Source organism: Scomber japonicus, chromosome 9, assembly GCF_027409825.1.
Source record: "Scomber japonicus isolate fScoJap1 chromosome 9, fScoJap1.pri, whole genome shotgun sequence".
In the NCBI taxonomy this organism is placed as follows: domain Eukaryota; kingdom Metazoa; phylum Chordata; class Actinopteri; order Scombriformes; family Scombridae; genus Scomber; species Scomber japonicus.
In genome coordinates, this window is record NC_070586.1 from 10,999,225 (window position 1) to 11,025,646 (window position 26,422).

At 41.6% G+C, this 26,422-nt stretch overlaps 1 protein-coding gene across 1 annotated transcript in view; it reads left to right on the plus strand.

Moving 5' to 3' along the window:
• The first annotated feature begins 4,669 nt into the window (after window positions 1–4,669).
• kremen1 (kringle containing transmembrane protein 1) overlaps window positions 4,670–26,422 on the plus strand; it is a 55,474-nt gene continuing 33,721 nt past the window's right edge. The window contains exon 1 of the mRNA XM_053324648.1: window positions 4,670–4,748. Within this exon, the coding sequence (XP_053180623.1) occupies window positions 4,670–4,748 (79 nt within the window). The remainder of the gene's footprint in view (window positions 4,749–26,422) is intronic.

Below are 26,422 nucleotides of genomic sequence, written 5' to 3' on the forward strand. Positions count from 1 at the left end.
CTGTGGATTATCATGAATCACCAGTAAAGTGTCTGGAAAAACAGACTACTGTTGAGTTTAAAGGCTCTATATGTAAGAACTGTGAAGGAATTTACACATATTAATAGTTTTATATATCCAATGAGTCAATGGGGTGTAATGTAACTTAATAATTAGATCTTCCACAGCTTTCTCAGTTGCCTGTGGACTGATTTTAATGTTAAGGTTTTTGCACACTCAGCAGTGCCTTGTCTCTCTCCTGCTAATGTCAACAAATGACTGGCAATTTATCTGTCTAGGAACAACCTGCAGTTATTAGTTCTCCAGCTCTATTACCCACCAGTTTGGGGTCAGAGTTCCAGCTATCACCGTTTCAGGCTACTTCTGTTTTTGGGGGGTTGAGATGGCTCGGAGTCTCTGTCGACCACCACACACGTCACAACAAAACTGCAGTGTGTTGCTCCTAGGCCACAGCTCGCTGAGCCTACCCGTGTTTAGTAAACATGGTTGGTAAACTAAGTTGGTGGTTTGTGGGTCGGGTTCAGGCAGTTTATTATAACATATTTTTGTGGGTTGACCGGTGCCGATTGGCTCTCACCGGCCAGTCAGGCGGCAGCTCACTTAACCGCCACTAGTGTTACTAATGAGATGGAATTTATGATTCTTAGATATGAAACCTGCTACGAGCACCACAAATGAAAAATCCCTTTTATTGTACTGAAGTGGTTGCAGAAATGTCAGTAACTCAAAACCTGGAATAGTAAACACAAAAACTGTCTTCATGGGTAAATACCACTGACGGAAAGTGAGGCAATTTTTTTGTTTTTGTAATTTGGGTTAACTGACCCTTTAAATTCTGTGTTCTCTCTCTTGCGGATGAAATAAAATGACGTATTGGGGGGAAAAGAAAAATCATGCTAAAAAAGCGCCTCGGGTACAGCGCAACCACAGATGGACGCCGACAACAAAAGCACAGAATGAGGAATGGCTTTGACCACAAACGGGAGAAATGTGGCATTAAGATTCAGGGCCAGGAACTCATGTTTACTCAAGAGAGAACAAGGACATGACATAGTCTAGGCTCCTGAATTTGTGAATTCAAAGCATCTGGGCCAACTTCTAATTCAACTATGCATAACTTCCCATTGGCAGGCAGGTCAAGGATGCCAGTGTACTTTCTGATACATCTCAGTGGATTATTCTTGCTGTGACCTTCAGTATCCATCCTGCATAACTCATCAGGCAGAACACACTGGCAGGGTGGTGAGGGGCTCAGCTCCTACTGTAGCCACCCATGCTAAAAATGCATGTACATGTTACTTTGAGGAATTTTGAATACTTGTCGATGTTTGCAACTTATTGAGAAATTCAATCGGAAATGTCTAAACGGCAAAATGCCAAAAAAAAAAGAAAAAAGAAAAAAAAAAAGAATGAAGTGTGAATGTCATGTGTGGAAGTGCTGAGTTTTATCTGGCGAGAGCAAAAATACAGAACAGAATTACAGTAACTCCAGCAGACCACAAGGAATGTGGCCAGGCAGCCTGTTCAGACAAGCCCAACATGTGATATCACACACACACACACACACACACACACACACACACACACACACACACACACACACACACACACACACACACACACACACACACACAGGGAGAGAGAGAGAGAGAGAAAGAGAGAGACAAAGAAGACAAAGGGGGCCTTGCTACAACTGCATCACAGCATCACAGACTGATAGCAGTAAAGATGGGAGGTAATGAGCCCAATTCAGGTTCATTTTCATATGGACACAACTCATTTACTAAACCTGAAGGCATTAAGTCAGCCTGGGATGAGCACAGACACTATCCTGGATAAATATTGATATAATATAATAGAATACAGTGGTGGAACAGGTATTAAGATGATTTACTTGAATTCAGGAGTCAAGAAATGATCAAGAAATCAATCATTTCATATACAGAAAATTAAGCTGCAACAATTTTGATAATCATTTGAGCAGTTTTAAGCAAAAGTGGCAAAAATCTACAGCTTTCTGACTCGAATATTTTCTGTTGTTTTTAAGAGTAAAGTTAATCTCTTTTGGTTTTGAACTGAGAGATGAAACAATGGAACAATCACAATGACTTCTTTGAATTTAATTGAGAAAATAATTGCTAGAGTAATCATTATATGATAAATAATTGTTAGTTGCAACCCTAACCCTACAAAAGTATGACCAGCCACATGTACTTTAAGTATCAAAAATAATGCTATACAGAGTAAATTAATATCAATATACAGATACAGACACGAGTTGAGAGGTTGAACTCATTTAAACTACTTTTATGCACTGTTGGGAAAGTTAATTGTGTATAAAAATCAATTATATTATGAACTAATATGTTTTGGTGGTACATAAAATCTCAATCTCTTTATGTAGAGTTTCAGCTTGTCTCATCTAAGAGAGGGTAGACTTTCCCCTGTAGGGCCACATCAAACAGGTATCTTAAATCATTTGTTCCATCTGCCATTAGGTTTTTAAACAAGCTGTAGGCAAGCTTGTTGGGAACGTTACACCGGTTAAACTGGGATGACTGTATGTATTTATTTATTTGTATGACCTATATTGTTATGTAAGATTTATTGTGTTGTTGGCATGTGAGATATGCATGTTGTTACTTCTGTTGCAAACCAAATTGCCCTTCAGTGACATTACAGATTTTTAAATCAAATCAAATCTGCAAATTAAACAGGTAGCTTTGAAATAGATGGATGAAAGTAAAAAGTCTAAAGTTTCTGGGAAATAAGAAGTGTAGAAATTGAAAATACTCAAGTAAAGCTTGAGTACCTCAAAATCATACTTAAGTCTTAAGTACAGTGTGTGTAAATGTACCTTCTCTATACCACTGATTTGAGATTTGGTGCAGTTAATGTCACATTATAACTTGAAACTAAACAGGGTTGGTTGAGGACATCTCAGTCATAGTATAATAACAGTATGATTATAATACATTCTTTCACTGTAATATAAGTGAGTTTGTTTTTTCTACTATTGCTGAGCTACACACTTACAGTACATTTCTCAGAAGGGCACACATTATGCTAGATTACTTTCCCAGTGCACTCCATCTCAACCCTCAGTTTTGGCAAAACAAATGTTGGGCTTTCTTTCTTAAAAAGTGGTGAGATCATACTGTATTTTCTATTTTTAGGCTCCTGGCTGCTTTTGGTTTGGACACCTCTTCACTGTGCTGCATGATTCTTGCAGTGAAACACATGAGGGTGCTGTTTTACACTGAAGATGGGATGGGACTGCCAGTCTGAGATGGGGAAGAGGTGAAAAGCACACACTCTGTGCACCTGTTTCTATTCCGTGAATGAGATAAGAAAAACTTTAATGGATGTGAAGTCATTCAAGGAGTACAATCAGTATTTTCCCCACATATTTATTGTGCATTAAAATATGTTGAGTTTCCTTTAGGAATTATATTTTTGCAGTATCACTAGTCTGAATGAATACCTGAAATTGACATGAAAATAATTTGCTTTTTTATACAACTCAGTAAGAGAGAAAAACATCTTTTCATCTGTAGACTAGAAAAATACACACAAAAAAAGGTGTCTTTGTCTTCTATTTATTCCCACCAATGTATTTTACTTCTTTTTAACACATGTTAGTAAAAAGACAGAAAATTAAAGAATATATAAGATTTTTAAGTTTCTTTGATCACAACTCAAGCAGCAGGAACAACTTTTGTATTTCTTATTCAGGAAATATTTCACTTCAAACATTTGACCCAGCCTCATCCACATCTCAATTTATCAACATAATACAACAGCTACTCAACAGCAGGATGATGTGCAAATCTTCCTTATTCACTTTACCCCCTTTTCTTCAGTATAGCCATTAAAATGATGCATTGCTGAGGCCTTTGTGTGCAGTTTAGTATTGAGCAAGCATGTCATAGCCCAGGGGTTTCCAAACGCAATGGACCCCCAAGTAGACTGAGACCTCACCATAAAAGTCAAGACAATACACCCATAATATTCCACAGGGGACTTATTGTGTGCCCCTATTACTCCATGAACTGTCAAACTTTATGGTAGCTCTGGTCTTCTGTGGTATCACTTGTATGCCTGTAACATCACTATAGGGACCTAATAGTTTATGCATAATGAACTTTTGGTGCTTTATGGTAGTTTTTACCTACTATAATAGTTTCCTTACACTCCTTACACATATGATGTTGTACTATAACGTTATTACAGTGTAATAGTAAGAATATGCAGTCTTCTAAGAGAAAAAGGAGGTTTACACTCTACTAACCTGCTGTTCATTGCAGCACTGAGTCCAGCCTCCAAACCCCAGCACCGCCACCCTCCTTCCCTCCCTCCCTCCACCTCCTCTTTTCTCTCTGCTGCTTCCTCAGCGCTGCAGGTTGAATCTATTGCCCCTATTTCCTGTCACATGGGTTGGAAATAGGATCCCTGCTTTCTACTATCTAGTCCCGTCTTTGTGGTGTCAGTGTAGTAGTTGTAGTTGAGGGACCTGCCTTGAAGTTCAGGGACTTTTAACGTCGACCAAAGTGCGACTCCTGCACAGACCCGGACAGTCACACAGCCAGTCCAGCAGCCTGCCGGTCTGCGCATCCGTCCTTCAGACTGCACTTCACCTGAGAGCCAGCTCAGACTCTTTAATCACACGATGGATTCCTGGACAGTCACCTCTGCTCTTCTTCTCGCGGGGTTTATTTCTTCTGCGGCGTTCAATCATTTCGAGACCGGTGAGTGAAACTTTTTCTTCCCAATTGTTTGCGTCTTTTTCTCGGGGATGTCTTCCGATACATATCTACGTTGTCGGCTGCATCTCCAAAGTTGCTCTTTTACGCATCGGGTCGTAAAAGTATGACAAGATCGTTATAGGCCATCTACATGTGTCACTGTGAGTTCACATGGAAACATTGGGGTATACATTTTAATGTTATGGAGATGTTTTCTCATTTCTCAGCGAACATGTGCAGTCGCAGTAACTTCATTCATCGCTTTGGGTTCAAATCCCACTACGGCAGTGCTGCTTCCCAAACGGCATGAGGTCTTTAATTTGGAGGTTTCAAAAGGGCAGCCAAAGCAAAAAAAGGAAATTGGTGATTTGTTTAAAAACAGAACGGTGAGGTAATGCCAGCGGCGTGATCAGACGTTTGACTGTTACATCCACACCTACAGAGTAAACACTTGTGGTCCAAACCGTATCCAAAGGGTGCACCCAGTCTTACAGACACAATCCTCCAAAATTGGAGATTCATGCAAATCTAGAAATGCTTGGAAACAACCAGAAACACGTGTTAAATTGTTTTAAATGCTACGTTTTTTAATCTGGGAACCGACGGGCTGGCAAACCCAAACCAGCTTTTACGCACTGACTCCACTCTCCAGGACGTACCCTGCGCTTCTTGTCCTGCTGTGTTTACCTGCATCTGCGTCAGCTCGGCATTGTAGATGATTGATCACCGTAAAATCCATTTGATTTATCACATTTTCAAGGGATATTGCAAAGAAAGCACTGTGTCATTTTAATCTCCATCACAATATTTGTCTTGGCTGCACTGCCACTGCAGGTTACGTGTCTTTTATTGACCCATACAGACACCAGCTTCCCCCGCAATGAACTTGAAACCCTCAGCTCCGTCATCTGATAACATCCATTTAATTTACCATCAAGCTCAGTCTAATATGCAGAAATATGCTCGAGTCTATCTGCAGAGCTTCAAAGTTACAGCCGGATCCCCATTCAAAGCAGCCTTCCCAGAGAAAATTTTGTTTTAATGTGAATATCTAATAATGATGACCACACAAACCAAGCTTCTCCTTGCTGTAATTTGTGCCGCGTTTCATGTCGAAGCAGCAAATCCTCATGCTTTCCTTTTTAATTTTTTTGTCTCTTAATTATACCCTTGGATTTCAAATTAGAGGGTCCACCATCTGGGCTAGTGCGTAAGTACTCCCATGTGTACCTATGTATTAACAAAGTATTTAAAGCAATGGTATTCCCCCTCATAACACTGGGGAGAAAAAAGGCCAAGTTTATGTTTAGTTTAAGTCAGCTGTGCCATATTTACTGTACAGTAAAACAATAATTTCATGGCTCTACAAGAAGTCAGTCCTCATGTTGTAAATGCAACAGAATTGACTGTTTTCAAGCTGTCTTTGCTCTATTTTGGCCAGATGCCCTTAATATGTTTAGACTGTGCAATTAAAAGGTCAGACTGAATGTGAAACCTGACAACACCAAAAGGAAAAATCCACCCTAAAACCATTGTGCACTTACAGTAAAAACACAGCAGTTAGTTAAGCTTTCGTTGTTATTTAGTGGTTGTTTTTCTCACAACCACAGATGACTTGCTAAAAGTCTGGAGTTGCCATAGAGTTTATTGGCAGAAAACTGGTCACATATGCTACATATGAGTGGAAATCTTTGATTTTTAAATGTCATGCATGTCAAGTGTTGTTCAAGTCAAGTTTCTTTTAGATGTACAGTTTTGTGTTCATTTTTAAACAGGAGAAATATATTGAAGGAGTTCATGCTTTGGAGATTAGTGCAAGGCATTCTGGTAAAAGCAGGACCCTCAGGGGAAGTGGATTAGCTAGGTTGAGGGCAGATTGACTCTCCAAAACAAGCAAAACGGAGACGCAACTCCTGGATTGCACTGATTGACTTTGGTATTATGTGTTATTAATGTGGTTTAGCGCCATCCACATGCATTTTATGAGCATAAACAACTCTGTCAGAAGAATCCAGGGCACGTTTGTGTGGTGTTATGAAGAAATTAAAATCTGGGCATGTGCAAATATGAATTCTTAAACAAAGCAGAATTTTCCTTTAACTGCTACAGTCATGCAGCAGTTTATTAATGCTCTGCAGAAAGCCTGCTGCTGTTGCTTTTGTGACACACCGTCTAAAACAATTACACCGAAGTGCTTTCACTGTCCTGGTAGACTGCAGCATCACATCGAGCCGAATTGTATTAACGGTGAAAGTGTTTTTCATCCTGCGCTGAGGGATAATCATGCGCTCAGTGATATGCAGACACACGCAGAGATGTATACACACATGCACGCATATGCATATGAAAAGGAAAAGAGTGAAAATGTAGCTAAAGGTTACAGATGACAATGTGGCAGTTGTATCTGCAGAGCAGCTAAGTGCCTTTATGCAAGCTATAGTGTGAGAATGACTCTTCTTCCATATAGCACACTTCATGCTGTGTGAGTGTTAGATAAACACAGACTCTTATCCATAATGTATAGGATTTCTCATCCAGTGACACACCTGAACTTAGAGACTCTATAAAATAAAACTCATCTCAGACTCACATATGCTGTTTTTTTCTGACTGAGGCCTGCTGTTGCTCACTTGGCAGCTGCTTAGACCCTTCACACAAATGTACACACAAGTGGAAGCTGAATCCTGTCAGAGCTGTCAAGATGAGGCGTAATTGAGTTGCTCTGTAAGCCGGTAATGATGCAGCTGATGGTGTTGGTGTCGTGAACAAGCTCGAGCCGGCTAATCAGCAGGGAATTATTTTGTTTCTTGATGTTCCTATTATGACCAGTCTTACTGGCAGGCTATAGAGATGCGTTGCTCTGGTGAAAGTGATGGCGAGAGTCCCACACTGCATCACGCACATACATGTCCTTCTTTTGTTTATGTAAATGATGCAACATCCCATTGAAGTGGAGGCTGGGGCAGCTTTTTGATGAAGCTGGCAGTGTTGCTGTGGCTCACCTTAAAAGTGATCCATTTTAAATTCAGTAGCATAGTGAGCAAGCTGTTTTCCTGTTCATACCTGCAGGGATAACTTATATCCCTATCTATCTATCTTAGTGGTTCCCCACCTGTGGTCGGGGGAAAGATTAAAGTAAGTCATTTGCTTTCCTGCCCAAAGTTAGATGAGAAGATTGATACCACTCTCACATCTTTTGCTTAAATATGAAGCTACAACCAGAGGACAGTTAACCTAAACTTACTCCAGGTAACAAAATCCTGTAGACAGGATTGAAGTTGTGCCATGTTTGTTTATGCCTTATAAATGCAGTCAGTTTCTTTGCCTGGAGCAGTAACTCAACTTATTACCTTGCAACTGAAATGATCCTGCACATAAACTCTCCTTAAACAAAAAAATGACTTTTTTACATTTTATTTATTGTACAGATGAAATAAACAAGATATAATATCTAAATTAGTATGCTTTAGAGGTGCTGTTAGGTGGGTTTTGGTACCGTTGGCCAGGCTAGCTCCAGTTTTTGTACTAAGCTAAGCTCACGACTGCTATGGCTGATGACCATAGCTGTATAATTAAACAGACAGATATGAAAGTGAAATCAATCTTATCACCTAAATCTCAGTCTGTTAAACTATTACTTCAATCTTTGTGTAAAAAACACTGGATACTTTTACCTAGTTAGGCCTTCTAAAAATGATTCAATGAAATAATCTAAGATTGGTTGAACTGCTCACAGATCAAAGTCATATGCAACCTGTTGCAAAAGATTGTAAGCAGGCATTACTTACAATTTGATTTAAAAGGGTCACAAGGGAAAAATGTTAGTAACAGTTGATCTATCTGAGCCCACCTTTCAAAGTCAGAACAAAATAACACAAGTGGAGTCACAACCTGTGTGTCTCTGGACTTTCTTTCTATTACTTTTAAAAGAAAACAGCTTTGGCTCTGTCAAGCAGAGACTTGAAAAGGGCAACTTGTGACATTTTGGCGATATGGAAGGCACTCTGATTATGAGATCACAGAAGGCAGAACTGTCAGAAATAAGGCTCAATGAAGAAAACATTAAGTTAATATCATTCGGTGCTCGACCAACTGAATCTTAGACTGATTGGAGGAGGTGCGGAGATGCCTTATAGGCTTTTTTTTCATCTGCAGTCTTTGCCAAGTTTACTTAACTGGAAATGCATGAAAAAACTTGTAAGGCCACACTGGGAATATATGCAATGGCTGATTTATGTGCAGTGAGGTATCTCGTCAAACTTACTTGTGGCAAGAGACGCTGCTGGATTATTTCTAGACTGAACTAGAGATATTTAAACTTTTTGACCTTATTTACCACCAATGCTTTAGTTTCATCCTTGGAGCAGTACTGACAACAGATAGAGTGATGGGTAGATGAATGACAGCATGTGTTGTGATATCTCTTTGTAGCTTGACATGCATATGAGCTGCTGCATAAACTGGCAACCCTCTGTTTCATCTGGCAAGCCGCTCTCTTTCCTGCTCCCCGTCTGATCGTTGTCCAGCAGGGCACAGTGTTGGCCTGGACTCTGTCAGATTCATCGCACCCGGCCGCAGACGGAACTGGGCGTCGCTGTGCGGTGCAACAAGCGAGGCGAGGTGGCCGGAGCGTGGTTTAAATCATTGCACGAACTCCTAAGCTGTAGCTCACACAGGGGTTTGGGTTGTAGTTTTTGGTCCTGGCAACAGTTGTGCAGCTTCTGTGTTCACTAGGTTTGATGTGTGATTGATAGGAATCTGCAGTCGCTGTATGGCTTATGGTTATGGTTATTTTCAGTTGTTTGGCTTAACGTCAAGTTTAAAAAGATGGATCGGCTGTATGTGTTTGTGCATGTACATGCTCACCTGTCTTCAAAAAAACGAAGAGAAGGATGCCAGAAGCTCTTCAACATTTCTTTGTCTGCAAGTCAAGGATTTTGTCAAATTCTGACATTAGTCTGTCAGGATTTTCAGTGTTTTGTGTTTTGCTTATGAACCTACCCGCGTGTGTATGTCTGTAGGGCTGCAACTAATGGATAATTTCGTTATTGATTGATCTGTTGAGATTCAAAGTACATTCTTGACCTTGGAGACAGCAGATGAGTAAACAGTCTCACCACAAGGTTCATTAAGTAGTTTATTTTAGGCTTCTGATCATATCACATGATCTTCATCATCAGATAAGGTCTATATTTATATTATGTGGTTCTACTGGAAGATGTTGATTTGCAGTGTTCATTTGATGCATGATTTACAGTTTAAAAAACTTACTTATCTTATACTGACCCTTTATGAAGACCCTCAGTTCAGTCTCTGTCTGAAACAGGCCATTTTAGCTCCTGTCACTTTAAGGGACCCCTCCCACCCCGCCCACTGTGTTCTGATTGGTTAGCTTGTAGAAGCTGCATCTGGGCTGACATCTGGTGGCTCGGGAGGCTACATAAACAAACAGTAGTAGATGGATTTCACTTATTTTTCTCCTCCTTTACCCATAATGGAAATCCACATGTTCTTGTCTGATTATGCCGGGGTCAGCCTGAGCAACCCCTCGAGCAACCTTAGCAACAAAGGCTACGTGGATGGTCATTTTTAAGCATTTTACCACGTGGAGGAGAGATGACATTGCAAACAAAGCATTCAGAGCAGGCTGGAGCCGTGGTTTATGACTTTCATACATTTGTTCATCTAAAATTTTGGATTTTTGATCATGTTTAACATAGACATAGACATTATAACGGTAAAAAAAATAACAGAAAGTCACAGAAAGCATGACTTGTCCCATTTAAGAACTATACATTTAAAACCTGAGGTTCAAAGTTGATCCTTTTGATTGTTTTTATGATAAATCAATGAATATGCCTATAAAATGGCCACTATAATGTCCCAGAACATCTTTAACTGGCTTGTTTTGTCTGCCCATCTGTCCAAATTTAAAATATTTAGCAAAGAACAGCAGCAAAGCCTCACATTTAGGTTGTTTTTCATTCAACAAATGTTTGACATTATGCCTGTTTTTTGAAAATTCATTTTCTGTCACTTCACTGATTGATTAATCAGATGATAATGTCAACACTACATGTGTGTTTGAGTGAAGTTCAAATGTGAGGCAGCTGTGGCCATCTGGAGTCTCTATAAACTTCCAATGTTCCTGCTCAGGATTTTAAAGGGGCCACGTCAAGTGTCAAACCAAGAGATCTCACATACTCTATCTGAAGTCCCTCCTCCCTTCAACACCCCCCACCCTCTTCCATGCACACACACATGAATTATCCGTCTCTGCCCAAACCATGACTCTTCCTCATACACCCAATCACCAAATCTGTCTTGACTTAATCCACTCTCCACTTGTAAACGCAGTCCATACAGTGCAGTTTATGACCCCTGTGATAGAGGGGTCTTTGTCAGTGTGTCTGTGTGTGTGTGTGTACATGTGTGTATGAGACAGAGAGAGGGAGAGAGAAGAGAGATACTCTGAATCGTCTCAAAGATAATAACAGACCATCTTCAGCCGTTTGAAGAAACATGAGCTTGTGTTGGCAGAGGTGTCTGCAATGGAGCGTCGGTTTGAGGAGAGACAGCGGGTTCTTAAAGAGTTTAACATAAGGGCTTTTGGTGTGCGGGTAAACCCTCTGTGCTCAGTGTACGGACTGTCAGAAGGCATTATGGGAAGAGGTTGCATGGGGTCTGGGTCTCAGATGTGGGCCCTGCGGTCCCCCCTGCTTTTCCGGTTCAGAGATGGAGATGGAAACCTCTCATCTCTTGTGAGCTTCTGTGCAGCAGGCACAGTTCAGACAAACCACTACAGTAGATTGGTGTACTATACTGAGTCATGATTAAAGATATGACCGGTCAGAGTTTAAACTTGCAGAGTGAGTCAATTTTTTTTGCAAGGCACATTCATTTCACTTTTGACTTCCTTTAGGGTTTAGACTTGTGCTTAATTTAGGCTCAGAACTTCGAGTTTGCAATAATTTAAAAGTACAAATTATTGAACACCGACTGTCACTGAACATCACAAGATAAGTGTCTTTAAATGAGTAATCATATAGTAAGCCTAAAGGTATTAATCAGCTGACGAAGACCATGAGGTGTGATACTCTAGAGGAAAAGATAGTATGTGGACCATGAGGTAATAGGGTTCAAATAAAAAATTGAAAAATGGATTACATGATTAAATAATGTGGACGGGTTGAAAATCAGGAAGGATTATCACGCAATTTTGCAGTTTCCTTCTGGAGCGCTTTAGCATCTTTAGCATCTTTCAGCTCATTTTTTAGGGTTTACTGCAGAAGTTTACTGTTTTGCAGCTGTTTTCACTGAAACGCTCTGATAAATCCACTGTCCGCCTGCCTGCTCATCACTGCTCAGTGAACAGAGCTGTTAAATGAGAGTGTAGCTGCCAAATATTCCCTTCAGGAGCTGGTGGAGAGCAAACCTTGTAGCTCAATATTGAATTTAGATTAATCAGTCCTTGCGAAACATGAAACACCACATTCATGCTGATGTAGATACGTGTTGTCTCAATGCTTCAATATGTTCACCATAGCATTTATAAGTCAGTGTTACAGCTTCCTCAAATGCCCAAAAAATGTATTAATACTGTGTTAAGATTGTTTTGTTGTTGACAGTTAGTGTACTTGGACTTCCAGTGCTCACCTCAGTGGAACAAATGTGTCATATTTTGTATAAGATCTTGTTTATGACACCGGAATGACATAAAATGGTTCATAGTGGGAATGATTTGATCTACACTCTCAACATGAATATTAACAATTATTTCTAACAATGTGTAGATTATTTTTTCATCATCTTCGTTAACAGCATCTATTCATTAACAGAGAGAAACTATTGCTGACATTCAAATTAAGTTGTTTGGTTGCTTAGAGTGCCTCATGACATTTATTTCTCGTGCACTGGGTTTAGCTCTGAGCAGTATCTCCATACCTCTACATATCACACCAAGAGTATTTAAATGATTAGTTTTGAAGCTATTATTTTCTTTGACTGACTTTTTCTCATAATAAGAGTCCCTTTCCTTTCAGTCAAGGACATGCAAAAGTGTTGGCATCAATCACAGAACAAAACAATCTCATTAGTTATTAGAAGCTAACAAATGAGCTAATCTCCCTAAAACGTTTGTGTCGTTTGGTTTACAGTGTTCCTTTAAATGTCCTTCAGGTTGTATGCAGGATCAGTCAGTATGTCCTGATTGTTTTCATGGAAAACCCAGCCAGCCTCTTTTGTTGTGTCCATGCATAATCAGTTGCACACCAGCCCATATGGAACCCTCATAAATCTTCAATGGAATGCCCCAAGAGGTTAAGTTTAGCAAGACAACAAAACGCACTGACAAAAACCAACTTGGCATATTGACTTCAACTGCCACCGGGACTGTGAAGTGACTGAAAACAGACAAGGCCACTGGGTTATAGTGCAGAGATGCTAAAAACCCTGCTCTGAACTGTTAGATTAGCATCCTTGCTGAGGTTACTCCCATTGCACATGCGCTAAAGTGTAGCAGCTGTAGCTCATATTGCTAGTCAGTAATTCAAGTCATCAAGCAAAATGCAAAACATTCCTTCATTCTCTGCTGCCACTGTCTTCACTGTAAATGTAATATTGTTGGGTTTTTAAGTGTTGATTGAAAAAAAACAGGCAAATTATGATGATAAAGTTTCATAATTAGTTGACATTTATATATTTGGCATTAGATTGAAAGTTTAATAAAGAAAAATCTAGAAAATAATCAACACTTCACTCCTAAGACAATTTCGCAGTTACAGCCTTTCTATAAATATCATGAAATGATGATATGTGAAATGTTTCACATATAAATATGTTACCAGTTTCAGTTTCACTTAAAGAAATTGGCAGAGATGATTGGCTATCCCTTTTCCTGAAAATCCCCCAGTATTACTGTACATTTGTATGATACTTAATGGACTATAAAGTAGATCACAAACTAATCCAGAGCTGATCATGCAAACCTCTTTATATTTTAAAGGGATGAAGTATGTGCGAAAATACCCTCATCTAGTGCATCTGTGACAGCAATGCTAGTTCACAGCAGCTATCCAGTTTTGATAGATGAGGAGACACACAAAGTCGCACTTACTGACAGAGCCAGAAGAGTATAAAGTTTGAAATGGAAGAAAATAGAGCAGAGCATTTTCCTTTTTGCATATCCCAACACTCATGATACTCAGCATGTCTTGACTTGTGAAGACAGGCCAAAGTTTTGAAGAATTCCCTCATTTACTTGGCTGAAACGAAGTGGAATCTGGCTCACGTTTGGTAACAGAAGACGAGAGAAAAAAAATACTTTAGGTCAGAAATGTGTGCCTCTGTGTCAAGCTTCTACCCATTCACTTCCTGTTGACCTCTGGGTGGTGCCCTGTGAAGGTCAAGTTGCGGGCAACGCCCTCGTTCTTTCATGCCAAGGGATTGGACCGCCCAGAAAACCGCCAACCACTAAGACGGAGCAACAGACCTAGTTATTATAAACACAATCATGCTTATTATCATGCCGCTGTGATTCTCGTCCTGTCGTGTTCAAAGGCTTACATTTGTTTGATCAAAGTACCTCTTTCTGTGTCACTCCCTGCTCTCTCTCTTTCTCTTTTTAAACTTCCGCTCAGTATATTTTTCTCTCACCTTGTGCAAATCAACACCTGCTCAGGCGGTTGGTCGGACGACCCAGCATGCAAAGCAGCCTTGCCAGTTACAGCTTCAGGAAACATGATGGTGATAGGTAGCCCCCCTCAGAGGTGACGAGGCATGACGGATGCGATAGTCATGTAAAGCACGGACCGACGAGAGAAAGAGGCGTCCCCAAACAAAATAGTGCAAGGTTGAGTGTGTCACTCCAGTCCCTGATCCGTGGAGGCGGTCCCGTGAGACAACATGAAATTAAGCTGTCAAGCCGCTGCTGGCTGTACACAGCTGTCAAGCCTGAAAGAGATAAACAATGTTTAGGTGGGAGAGAGCACTCATGTGGCCAGAATAGTGGTTTGTGAGGTTTTGTTGCTCAAAGGTCAGTCAGGACTAGTCAGAGTATTTTTCTGAATGAACTGTGACATGTTGGTTTTGGATGGAGCTCTCAAAAACGATGTACCATCTACCACAACTCTCCTCATCTCATGCTATCTAGATTTTTCTTCAACTTTTCTCCCTCCGTCTCTGTCAACCGATTCACCTCTCTCTTCCCTTCCTCTCCTTCGTACATTTTAATACTATTATGCATGAGCTGTGTTCCCTGGCCTCTCTGTGTAACTTGACATTTGCGTATGCATGAAGAGACCCACTCCAGTCAATGCCGAATGACATTCTCTCTCAGCTTTGCTGGTCCTCTCTCTAGCAGTCAGAGCCCATCAGCTAGAACACACTCCAGGGCAAGCGAGGTAAATCAAATAGTCAGAGAACAGTAATGAAATACCACAGAGCCTTATGTTCTTCCATGAATTCTATTAACTTTCAAACAAACAATTGTTTTCATTATCAAAACTAAATTTAATTCACAGAGAATGGAATTTTAAAGGAGGCTGTATGGCCCTGGGGAGCAAGTGACTGATGCATGAAAACATTAGACAAAATATAACTTTGTCTCTTCAATATAGGATTCATACAATGAAGTGAAATCAATAGGGCTGGCCCCTAATAGTGGACCAACTGTAAGAAAAGAGCCTAAGTCATCCAAGTGTTCATTGGATGGTTAGTCACAGAAAAAAACACCCCTAAACTCCATTAGGGAGTTGTGCCTTGCCAAAAATTTAGTTAATGCCTAGTATGGCTGGACCATGTATGAAATTTGAAACGGTGGATACAGAAAGTGGTGAAATGTGGTGACACCTGGCTGAGGAGACCAATGAAGTCTGCCAAACGCCAACCAATGGCACCAATGGTGAACTTCATCAGTCAATTAGTGACCCTGCTGTGGAAATATTTGCCAGCTTCAGCACTTAAACTGCCTAAAATGAGAGATATGAGGATTTAACAGAACTAACTGAGCCATGTGACTGAAAAAGGTAACTCAGTCTCCTTACTGGTTGTTGTGACACTGTGTGTTAGATTAAAAGGACCATTATTATGGGTTTGTTTTGCTCTGTAATGTGGCACAGTTTTAACAATGTTAGTTATAACATTGTTTCTCAGCCCTGGAGCTCAAACCATTTCCTGATACCCAAAATATATATATTTAAATAATTAAATTAATATCATTAATGTGCAGCAAATAGTCGACTAAGGGCTTGAACTAAGGTAGGGGCAGCCCTAGAAACCAAATTGGTGTGCCATCAGCCTTAAGCATGTTGACATAAGGAAGTGCAACCTTGCTGTTTCCTAACAGTGGTCATTGGTGGTGTATTGAGAAAAGAAAATGATTAGACTTTGGTTTGATTTGTTTTGGTACAACCTCAAAACCATTCTGGCTTCTTGTCTCTGTATTTCTCTTTCTGAAAATACTATTAATAAAGCTTTTGACAAAGTATCATTAAGGTAAATGATCTGTTATTCTTTCTTTGATTCAAACATGTAACATGTTCCAAACATCTCGCCAGTCATTGGTTGGGTGTTTTTGCAAAAGTCTCCACAGACTGAGTTTCAAAGCAACCATGTATTTTTGTGGTGTCACATGCAATTCTGAGTTTTGAGAAGCGTAACCAAGAACATAACGGGAGGATATTGAATTGCTACTGTGTGAGGCATGACCTGTCCGGCGAACTTTAGTTCTTTTTATACTGAAGTTATGGTTGGTCCGGGGCCACTGAGGTCTGCGCTCTACTGTGGTAGAGTAATGGCAACCACTTTAAATAAATGGAGAGTAATTTCGCTGCTGAGCCCCGGGGTCTGGTTTGTGTCCAGCTGAAGCAATTTGTGGCCGAAGAGGCAAATTGTCGCCTTTCCTCCTTGCAGGAAACGCCCACAGACAGGACTGATTTGACAAGGCCAAGCAAGTGGACATGGCTAAGTGGACAGAGCAAACATTTGGACAAGTGAAGGGAGCAGACACAGCTAAGTGGACAGCAAACAAAGGAACAATGCCAGTAGCGGGCAGAGCTAAGAAGCCGTGACAGGGAAATGTGCAATAGATCAGAGAGTGCAGACCAAAGGTTGGACAACACAGTTCGGTGTGGTCGTTTTTGAAAGAATATGTAGATATACATCCATTAACCCAAACTGTGATACCTCCTGTGATAGTTAAGTGAGCTTAAACAGTTCATGGACCTACTTTACAAGTGCACAGGAACATCTCAGTCAACCGTTTTCACAAACAACCATTGTCCCCCAAGTCAACCAATGATATCCCGTTGCAGTGTGAGATCCTTTGAAAAAGGTTTGAACTGAAAAGGGATGAAACCCAAGAGGCCCTGATTTAGTTGTCTGTCCTGTATCGAAGGTGAATACAGCTCCCCAAGGTGAACACAAAATGGACTGAGCCTGCAGTAGCCTACGTGGCACCGGACCTCGACCAACGCCAACCGAGGGGTGGTCACACTCGGCCGATGCCATGAAACAGAATCTGCTAGCCCTCAATAGATCCCACGTAATGGATCCTCATCTGAGGGAGGCCAGTGGGATGCCCCCTATCTTTTACCAGAGCCATCTGGTTCCCAGTACTGCTGCTCTTCCCACAGTCTGACAAACCACAGTGAAAAAGGATCGCTTTCACAGTCAAGATCAGGAACTGGAGACGTGGCTGGTTAAAAGGGGTCTGAATGTTGAACACTGTGGTCCCCTCTGTAGCAGCCTATTGTGCTGTTGTTATTGTGTCCTGGGAAGTATGCTCTGTTGCCGTTTATCTGACAACCTTTTGTGATTTGATACAGTGGAAATGTGTGCTCTGTTCGTACTCTGACCAGGTCACTCAGGAAAGATAATTAAAAAAAGAAAGATTTATACATGTCAGGAAATAACAGAGAGTACAATACATAAATTGAGATGAATGTGCACTTTCGTGATAATGATCGCGGATTGTTCTAAAGCCAACAACAGGCACAAAGCAATTCTGTGTAGCGAGAGATTACAGTAAAACATCTTGACTGGTGTGTGGCTCTAGCAAAGGAGCTTTTCTCCCCAATGTACACGGTTTCAAAGTGTAAAAAACGACTTAACAGACCCAGGAATTCTGAGAGAACAGACCAATGCCCCCATCTGTAGTTTACAAAGATTGGCAAAACAAACATGCTGAAGCCTTTTTTTTCTGATGTGTTTGCCACTCTCTCCAACCGAGTACACTGGAGATTCATTGGATGTGGATGGTTGCATGTTTTTGCTCCACACATGGGGTCTGTTAATTCAGTACTGCAAACAAGAAGTAAAAGTTGCTCTAACCTCAGTGTTCAATATACATCTATTACTGCTCTTTTGATGTTGACCTCCCCTGTGCAAACTCCCCTCTTTTTGTCTGTCTAATTCTCTGTACTGCCCAAAGGGTGAACAAAACCCAACATTGGTCTGCTTTAGTTACATGTAATGACAACACATGGTTCTAAGCCTCACACAGACATTTGACCAAGTTCAACCCAATTTCCAGTAACCATGTTGTTCCATTTCTGAAGGGAACAATTACCAAAAAGGGGCCTCAAATTTGCCTATAAGGCTCTGGATCCCTTAGATGAGGTGACACTTGGCCTTGGCGGTCGGATTTTGGAGAATATCCAGCGATTTTGTCTGTAAAGGTTTATTCAGCGATTGTTTTTCTAGTTTAATTAGTTTGCACAACAATACAACATTGACGTTGAAGTAAACAAACACATACTCCTTGTGACTTTTGTGGTCCTCTATTAACATAACTAAATATCAAATAGAATATAGGTAATAGAAAATGAAAGCAAAGCAGAATTTTACATTTAGCAAAGAAAGAAATCATCTTATCTAACCACACTGAAGTATCAAATGGTACTGAATCAGAGAAGAAATCGCTCTGATTTGTTAATTTTGCCAAATTAAATTTTGGTGTCACATGACTGCTGGCAAGGAATTGTCACAACAGGAAATAACTAATCAAAACTGAAGAGCAAAATATGGAACTCACTTGCAAACAGCAGCAACAGAGTGCTCTGTCAGGAGAAAACTGGATAACGTCTGCTAAAAAGATATTCATCAACACCTGCACCCTCACCGAAAAAGGAAGAATTTAAACATGAGGGGTGACATGACATAATGTTAAAGTCCTCAAGCTGAAAAAAACAAAAAAACAAAAAAAATGCCTTCCACAAAAGTTCTTTGACTGTCACAACCTTTTAAATCATCCGTTCAGCTGACAGCTAAAGATGACACATCATTCTGTTTTGATAATGATGCCTGTCAAGACTAAACAGAAAAAAAAAGCTTTTGATCTAGTGCAGCAGTGTTTTGTGTGTGTATGTGTGTGTGTGTGTGTGCGCGCGCCGGTGCGTGTGTGTGTACGTGTGTTTTTGCATTAGCAGGGCAGGTCACATCGCTCCCTCCCCTCAACCTGAGACCTTTATTTATCCAAGTCAGACCTCATCTTCCTTGGAACCTGTAATCACACAGGACCTCTGAGAGAGAAAGAAGAGACAGAGTGGAGGTGGTGTGTGTGTGTGTGTGTGTTGGATCGGTGGGTGGGGTGGGGGTTCTGTTGCACACAATCCCCTGCAACAGCACTGACAGAGCTTCAGCCCAAACCAAACCACATATAATTTACATTCCTCAGATACCAGCTAACCTGAGCACAAACAAGACGATCGAAAACAGGTGTGTTTAGCGACAGCCCTTCGCTTCTTCTTTCATGGTTCACCTTTCCATGAGGTGTTATCTGACTTTGATGTTACATTAAGTTTGTTTAACGTTCAGGTCAAAGGGCCTAAATATGAATCTGAGGTCCAACACTACTTCGACAATATGAGTTGAAATGTTATTATTGGAACAATAAGAAATGTGAAAATCATCCCACAAGAGAGTGGACAGGAGGCGAGCCGAAGCCGTACACTGGCCCAACAGCTTACATAACGTTACCGCAAATTGATTACTGCCCTTGAGAGTCGGGCCCATTGTAAGGAGAGGAGTTAGGGCATTGACAGACACGTGCACACAAAAGTTCAAACACACACGAGCTCAGTGGGCGATATCTACAGTACAGTGATGAGTGGGTGAGAATGGCATCACCACAATGACACTGGCCCTACCAGTGAGGGAACAAAGGGGCCTGTGTGCATACTTATGTGTGTGTGCGAGTGTGTGTGTCCTTTCTTTCCTCCACATCAGATCCATCTTAAAATACTGCGGCTGCTCTGCTGATGAAAATTGCTCCCTTTCATTCTTACTGTAAGTGCAACTGGAGGGAAGTATGAGTTTGAGGGGGAAGAAGGAGAGGAGAAAGAAAGAGCTGGAATGATGTGGGTAGGAGTGCAGATTAATGCATGTTTTGTCACTGCATATGTTTATCAGGGCATCTGACAGCACAAGTTGACTGAGAGATCATTTTACCATCCATTTACAGGCCAAAAAAAAGAGAAAACACCCCCATCCAAGACCATTAGCAACAGTGAGCCATCATGTCTTGTATCACAAGCCGTAGATCCTCTGCTTATCAAAGGCTGCATGCAATGAGGAACCCATATGGTGACGTGTTATTTTCCTCACAGAAGACACGCATTAGCAAGACATATTTTCTCTCTCTTAAACTCAACATCAGTTGTTTGTTTGCTGGTAAAGGGCGCACGCAGCTGCGCCACAGAGCACACAGGGAATGAGATTTGTTCTTTCAGACTCAGACCCCTGGCGTTGCATATGCTGTCTCTTGTGTTTGCTGCTAATTTTACAAGCCTGAGCTTTGTCAGCTCTGTCTATAACATGGGGAACTTTGAAAAAAAAAGTATTCTCTTGATTGGTGTTATGCATAAGTAGGAGACAATTAGAGCCTGGGTCAACAATCTGCGGGATCATAAAACCAGTCTTTGGTCCCACCCTGACTCACTAGGGTGGCATAGTGATTTAGTGGTTAGCGCTGTTGCCTTACAGGAAGAAGGTCCTTGGTTCAAATCCCAGCTTTCCCAGCTTCTTTCTATGTGTAGTATGCATTGTCTCCCCATGTTTGAGTGGGTTTCCACCAGGTGCTGTGGTTTCCTCCCAACATCAAAGACATGTATGTCAGACTGAATACTCCAGTGAGCCAATCCTATCAGTGCCCCTGACCACTGGCACTGCCAAAAAAGTATTGGACCCTGGGACCCTGCACCTACTATATAGCATGGGTCAATTGCAGAGGATTCATTTTGTTTCAAAGTATGAAAGTTCTGAGAAATGACAATAAAGAAATCTCAGTCTTTATCTCTGTATTTGCCTCTCTATTCTCTATTCTGCTTCCCCTGACATCACTCTCGTCTTTCACAGTTCCTCCTTCTGTCTCAATGCTCTGCTCTAATTTGCAGTTTGATTTAATTTAACATGAATCGATCCCAGACATGTTAATTGTGGACCGCGGAAGGCTTTGAACTGAACGCCCTCAGTCCATTTCTACCTCTCTGTCTCTGCTCCCTTCTACCTTCACTTAGTCCCTGCTTTCTCCTGACTGCACAAGTCTTGTTTACTCTGATGTCAGAGTTGGTTTAGAGCAGGTTCAGTGGCATGTGTTGAGCATGCGGGAGATTTGCGCTTTGTTTATTTAACCCTGTAACCCCCTTTTACTTATTGTATGGTGAGGTGTGTGATTGTGTGGATGCGTGAGTGACATAGCATGTGAGCCATTACGGAAAACAAGGACAGCATTGGAGGTGAAGAATCTTTAAATCTTGTTTGGAAATATGGCCTCTGTTTTTGGCAGATGTTGAGTATGACTTGAGGAAACACTGAGGATATGCCAGAGGGACATAATTGAACGCGACACCCCATCCGCCCTCATGTCAGGTTGGCTGGCGGGTCCTTAGTGTCGGCATTCTGCGGCTTTTTCTCCCAGGGTTTCAGCAAGTCCCTGAATGTCCTTTACGTCATTGTCAGAGTCTGCAGCCCATCAGTCACTGCCTGAACGTTTGCCAAGCAAAGCTCAAAATTGTCCCACCTTATTTCATCTTTGTCCACTGACAGAGCCAAAACTACCCATGGTCCATCTGTGCTGTGTTTTGTCAGATACTATCCCAGCCACATTTGGGAAATACTGCAAAGGTGGACGTTTTATCTGCTTCTGTATGTTTGCTGATTGAATTTTCTAAATCACTCGAGACATAATACTTAAATTTAGGGCCAAAGAGCAGAAAAAACCTTTTTAAGCTTTCCATTTTTGCGACAAGCAACTTCAAACAGAGGGTTTTTTTTGGCAGAGCATTTAGCCCACCAGTGGCTCCAGCAGATTAGACTCTTTCCATTACGGAGCTAAATAATAGGGGCCATACTAGAACGAGATGGGGCCATGTTTTATAGGTGCTACCCAGTAACTTTGGCAAGGAGTCCTGTGGGTCTGTGGCTACTGTGGTTGTGAACTGGAGAGGTAGTGCAGCAAAGAGTTTTTGCAGGAAGAATGGTGGTGGTGGAGGCTATTTTGAGCCTGAATGAGGTCTTGGTTTATGGCCTGGTTATCTGGGGCTACAACCTATGACAAAAGCATGAAATGAAAAGGAGGACTGTAAAATCCCATTGAGAAGTCATTGACCGAAGAATTAACTGGTTAGAGGCATCTGTTCTCATCACTTAGGAAGCACAATTGCTTTTCTGTTGCACTTTCATTGACCCTCTTGCATGAAGGCACTTTGAAAAAAAAAAAATCTCTTTACAGGAGAAGCGAGATCAGAGAAATAAGGAGGCGAGGTGTGGTCCATTAACTGTAGCGTTCCCCCACCTCTGAGAAATCACTGATATTATCCTCAGCAACATCCCACTTCATTAGAAGAGCTTCACTGAATCTGTGACAATCTATGATAATGAATGTGAAGCAGTCTTCCTGCGATCCTCTGAAGTTCGGTGTGGTTTTGATGTGGAAATAGATGCTGTTTGGGAAAAGGGGAACCAGACTTGTGCTGCAGCCAGCTGTGTCCCCCTAGAAAAGAACTCTATAACCTACTACATCTGGCCTGGTTTGGCCTGGTCCTGGCCTCCCTTCTTACTACAGTGACATTAATGAGCGCCACAACAGTAATGGCTACCAGGACACTGTGGAGGGGGAAACATGCTGTGGCAGATTATGTATCAGTAATCTGCCATTTCTGTCATCTTTCTTTGTTGACTTTGGAAGGTCTCTAAAACCTCATATGTGCTCAGTGTGCGGCTTCCATTTTTTGGTGGTGTTGGTTCCTGCACAAATTATTTTTTTGTGCACAATACTCTACATGCATGCTTCTCTCATAGGCTCATTTTGTGTAATTTTATTATAGTGGAAATATTGCTCATGCTGTAAGCCTGTTTTGCTGTCCCCAGAGCTCAAAGCATATAATAAAGATGGAAGGAAGCTCTTTATGTCAGCCCTCTGTGAGGAAGCAGTCGTCTGTAATTATCGCTGCTTTTCATCCCTCGTAGCAAACACAACAAATAAGTGCTCTTGTGTGACCTGGCAACGCGTTTCACAGAAACCATTTGTTTGTAAGCTTGTTTGTTTGTGTTCTTGAGATCACATGACCAAATCCCCGTACTCCTTTCTTTCTCTCTCCCCCCTCGTTTCTCAGAGCATCAAGTGCATTTGAAGTTGCAATGTGGAAGTCATTAGCCACAAATCCCAACAAATATAATAACAGGGCGATTAGTTCTTTCTCAGAGATCCTCTGCTGTTTTTCTTTTTTTTCTCTTGCTGGTTGCCCGGGTGGTGCAGTATTTTGTGAGCACAAGGCTTGGTCAAGGGCGAGTCCTCCTCTTTCCTTTCCCGGATTTTTTCTATTTGTAGATCTGCATGTATTTTATAGGATCACCCCCCCAACCCCCCGTCCCCCCGCCCCTCACTGTCTTTCATGCGGTGGTGTTTCTGTTTCCCATCACGGTCTATGATGAAACCACAAGAAAGCCAAGGCCCATGTGACAAGAGCGCAACAGTTGCTTGGTGACAAGGAAAGGGGTGTGAGGTGGGGGGCTGGGGGGCTGGGGGGCTGGGCGTGTTCAGATGGGAGTGGGCCTGAAGTGGTGATAGTCCAATCAGCAGATGAGCTCTTCATTTCCGCCAGGATAAAATGCTCATATCCACACCACTCCAACTTAAAATTGGCCTTTTCTCTTCAGCATGATAGATGTGTGGCCGTCCGCAGGGCTCTTAAATGGTCCATTCATCTTTACGATGGCCTCACTTATCTCTGAGTCCTTGCAGATCTGCTACTTCCCATTCCCACCACAAGCAAATGGTGCCTTGAAACCACATGGAACACTCCACCGTCTCCCTCCCGGTGGCAAAACGCTGACATATTTACCATCTCATCCTGGAAAGCTAACTTGGCTGCAGCAGGGCGGGATGATTGCCAGCAGCAGCTCGTTCCAATCGGACCATGTGCAGACAAGCTCTGCTTCATCCTGAAACTCCAGAGTGAAGTTTCCTGAAGGAGGAGAGGAGACATTTACAAAGTCATTTGGCTCTTTCTTTTTGATACAGTGCATTGATCGTCACTGCACACACAGCCAAGTTAAGTCATTTTAATACCCGCTCTTTTCAAGGACAAGATATTTGAAGGACGTGAGCTCATTTGGGATGCAGTTGGTTGCCCTGTCCCTGCCCGATGTTATCCTCTGTGACTGGGGCAATAACAGTCATGATTGCTTTTGGGGAGCAGTGACTCATGATTGTGCTTGTGCCATTGCCAACATCCCAATAGCAGTGTTTCCTTCTCTTTCTTTTTGTTGCTGTGGCTGCCAGCATCAAGAAAATATGTAAATACAATAAAAATTCATCATCTGCTCCCAATCTTCTTAAGATAATATATACCATAATGTACTGTGCATATCCAAATAGCATCAGTCTTGAATTGAGCGTAGCTGAATGGTTAATGTGCAAGACAGAACATTGATTGGTTCGATTCCACCTAGGGAACTTTGTTGCATGTCATATCCATCTTGCCCTCCCCTTGTTTCCTGTCTGCCTCCTCACTGCCCACTATCGTATTAAACGATATTGGTATCAGAACCAAATTGACTCCACATCTCCAAAATCTTCTAAAGGTAAAGCACTCCATGGTGATGACATGCAGCTAATCGGACTTTCGAAGTGTGTTAGTACTGTGTTATTTAACACGTCTCATCTGTCCTCTGGGTGTCAGCCCGACGATAACTTGTTTCCTCCACCCTTCTCATTGCTCCCTCGTGTAAGAGTGGCAAGAGCGTGACCCTTGTTGTAACACCATTAAGCTGTTTTTCTAATTTTATGGGGTAGTGTAATGCCTCAGCCACTCTCAGGTGGATTTACGATCTGGTGGTTGATATTCTTGCATGCCAAGGCAGTATTAATTTGCTAAGAGAGAGGAGAGCCATTTACAGACAATAGAGTGGCATTATAATTGCAGGAACCTGACACCCTGCAGCTCTTTGCTGCTGTTGAACTCTTGTCAGCCAGACGACGGATGGATGATAAGCTTGACTGAACAACAGAGCCGAAACAACTTTAATTAAAGGCAACTTTGGCTGACACACTGAGAATGGCCAAGGCCTCTGATTTACTCTACAATAAAGTGTTAGTTCTACTTTTGTGGTGGATACAAGAGGCTGGAATGCATGTATGCATGCAAAGTAACAGCTATAAATATGGCAAACGTGGTAGAAAGTATGGGAAGCTAACTGCTAAATACATGAAACTTTATTTCTTGTTAGGCTCGATAATTCTACATCCATTCACTTTTAAAAAACCCTTCTACTATAATTGACTCACAGACGTTTGATTTCTGAGTCTGTTGATCTCCCACAAATTAGCAGAGACCTCTGTTTGGTCTTTTAACTGTAATAATTGATGCTGCCCAAAGTCCTCTTCACCTGTGAAAAGACATCTAGAGGTTGCCATCTAAGGATGGACCTGACAACACACTACAGAAGTTGCATTACAAGGCTTTGAGGCTGAGCAACCTAGTAATCCCCCAAGAAATGTTTGTCTGTATGTGAGTTGAAAGAGGATGACAAAAAGGCAAAAGCAGCAGAGGAGGGAGGAGAATGGGAGAGAGGAAAACAGACAATAAGATATGAGAGAGAGAGACAGACAGAGAGAGAGGGAGAGAGAGAGTGAGAGAGGGAGAGAGAGAGAGAGAGAGAGGAAGTTGGGAAACCTTGGAGTCGAAAGGGAATGAAAAAGAACCTCGGAGCACAGCTGGCTCACCAAGGGGTATAATGACTGTCATATTGCAATGCATTAGCTCATACTCAGCCCAGACAGCTTGACTTGATGAAAGGGGCCGGTCATTGGCTAACCACGTACATAGCAACAAGACCCCATGGAGACGAGCCAAACAAGAGAGCATTGTTTTTTTTTTCTTGTTAATGTTTGATTGACAGGCATGATGTGAAATGTTCGTAGTAGTTCCACATGTTCCTCCTTAACATTTTGAAAAATACACATAGGTTCACACTAAAAAGTGTTGCATGAACATATACAAGAAATATATCTCAGAACTTCATCTTCAAATTGTTGCTGATGTGGCATCTTTGGCGTCTACTCTTTGCAGACAGATTAATGGTAAAATAATGTAGAGTGAAAAGCTTGTTTTCATACCAGTTGGTGACACTGAAGGGGTATCCTGCTCTGTCAACAGTCAAAGCAATTATGTGCACCT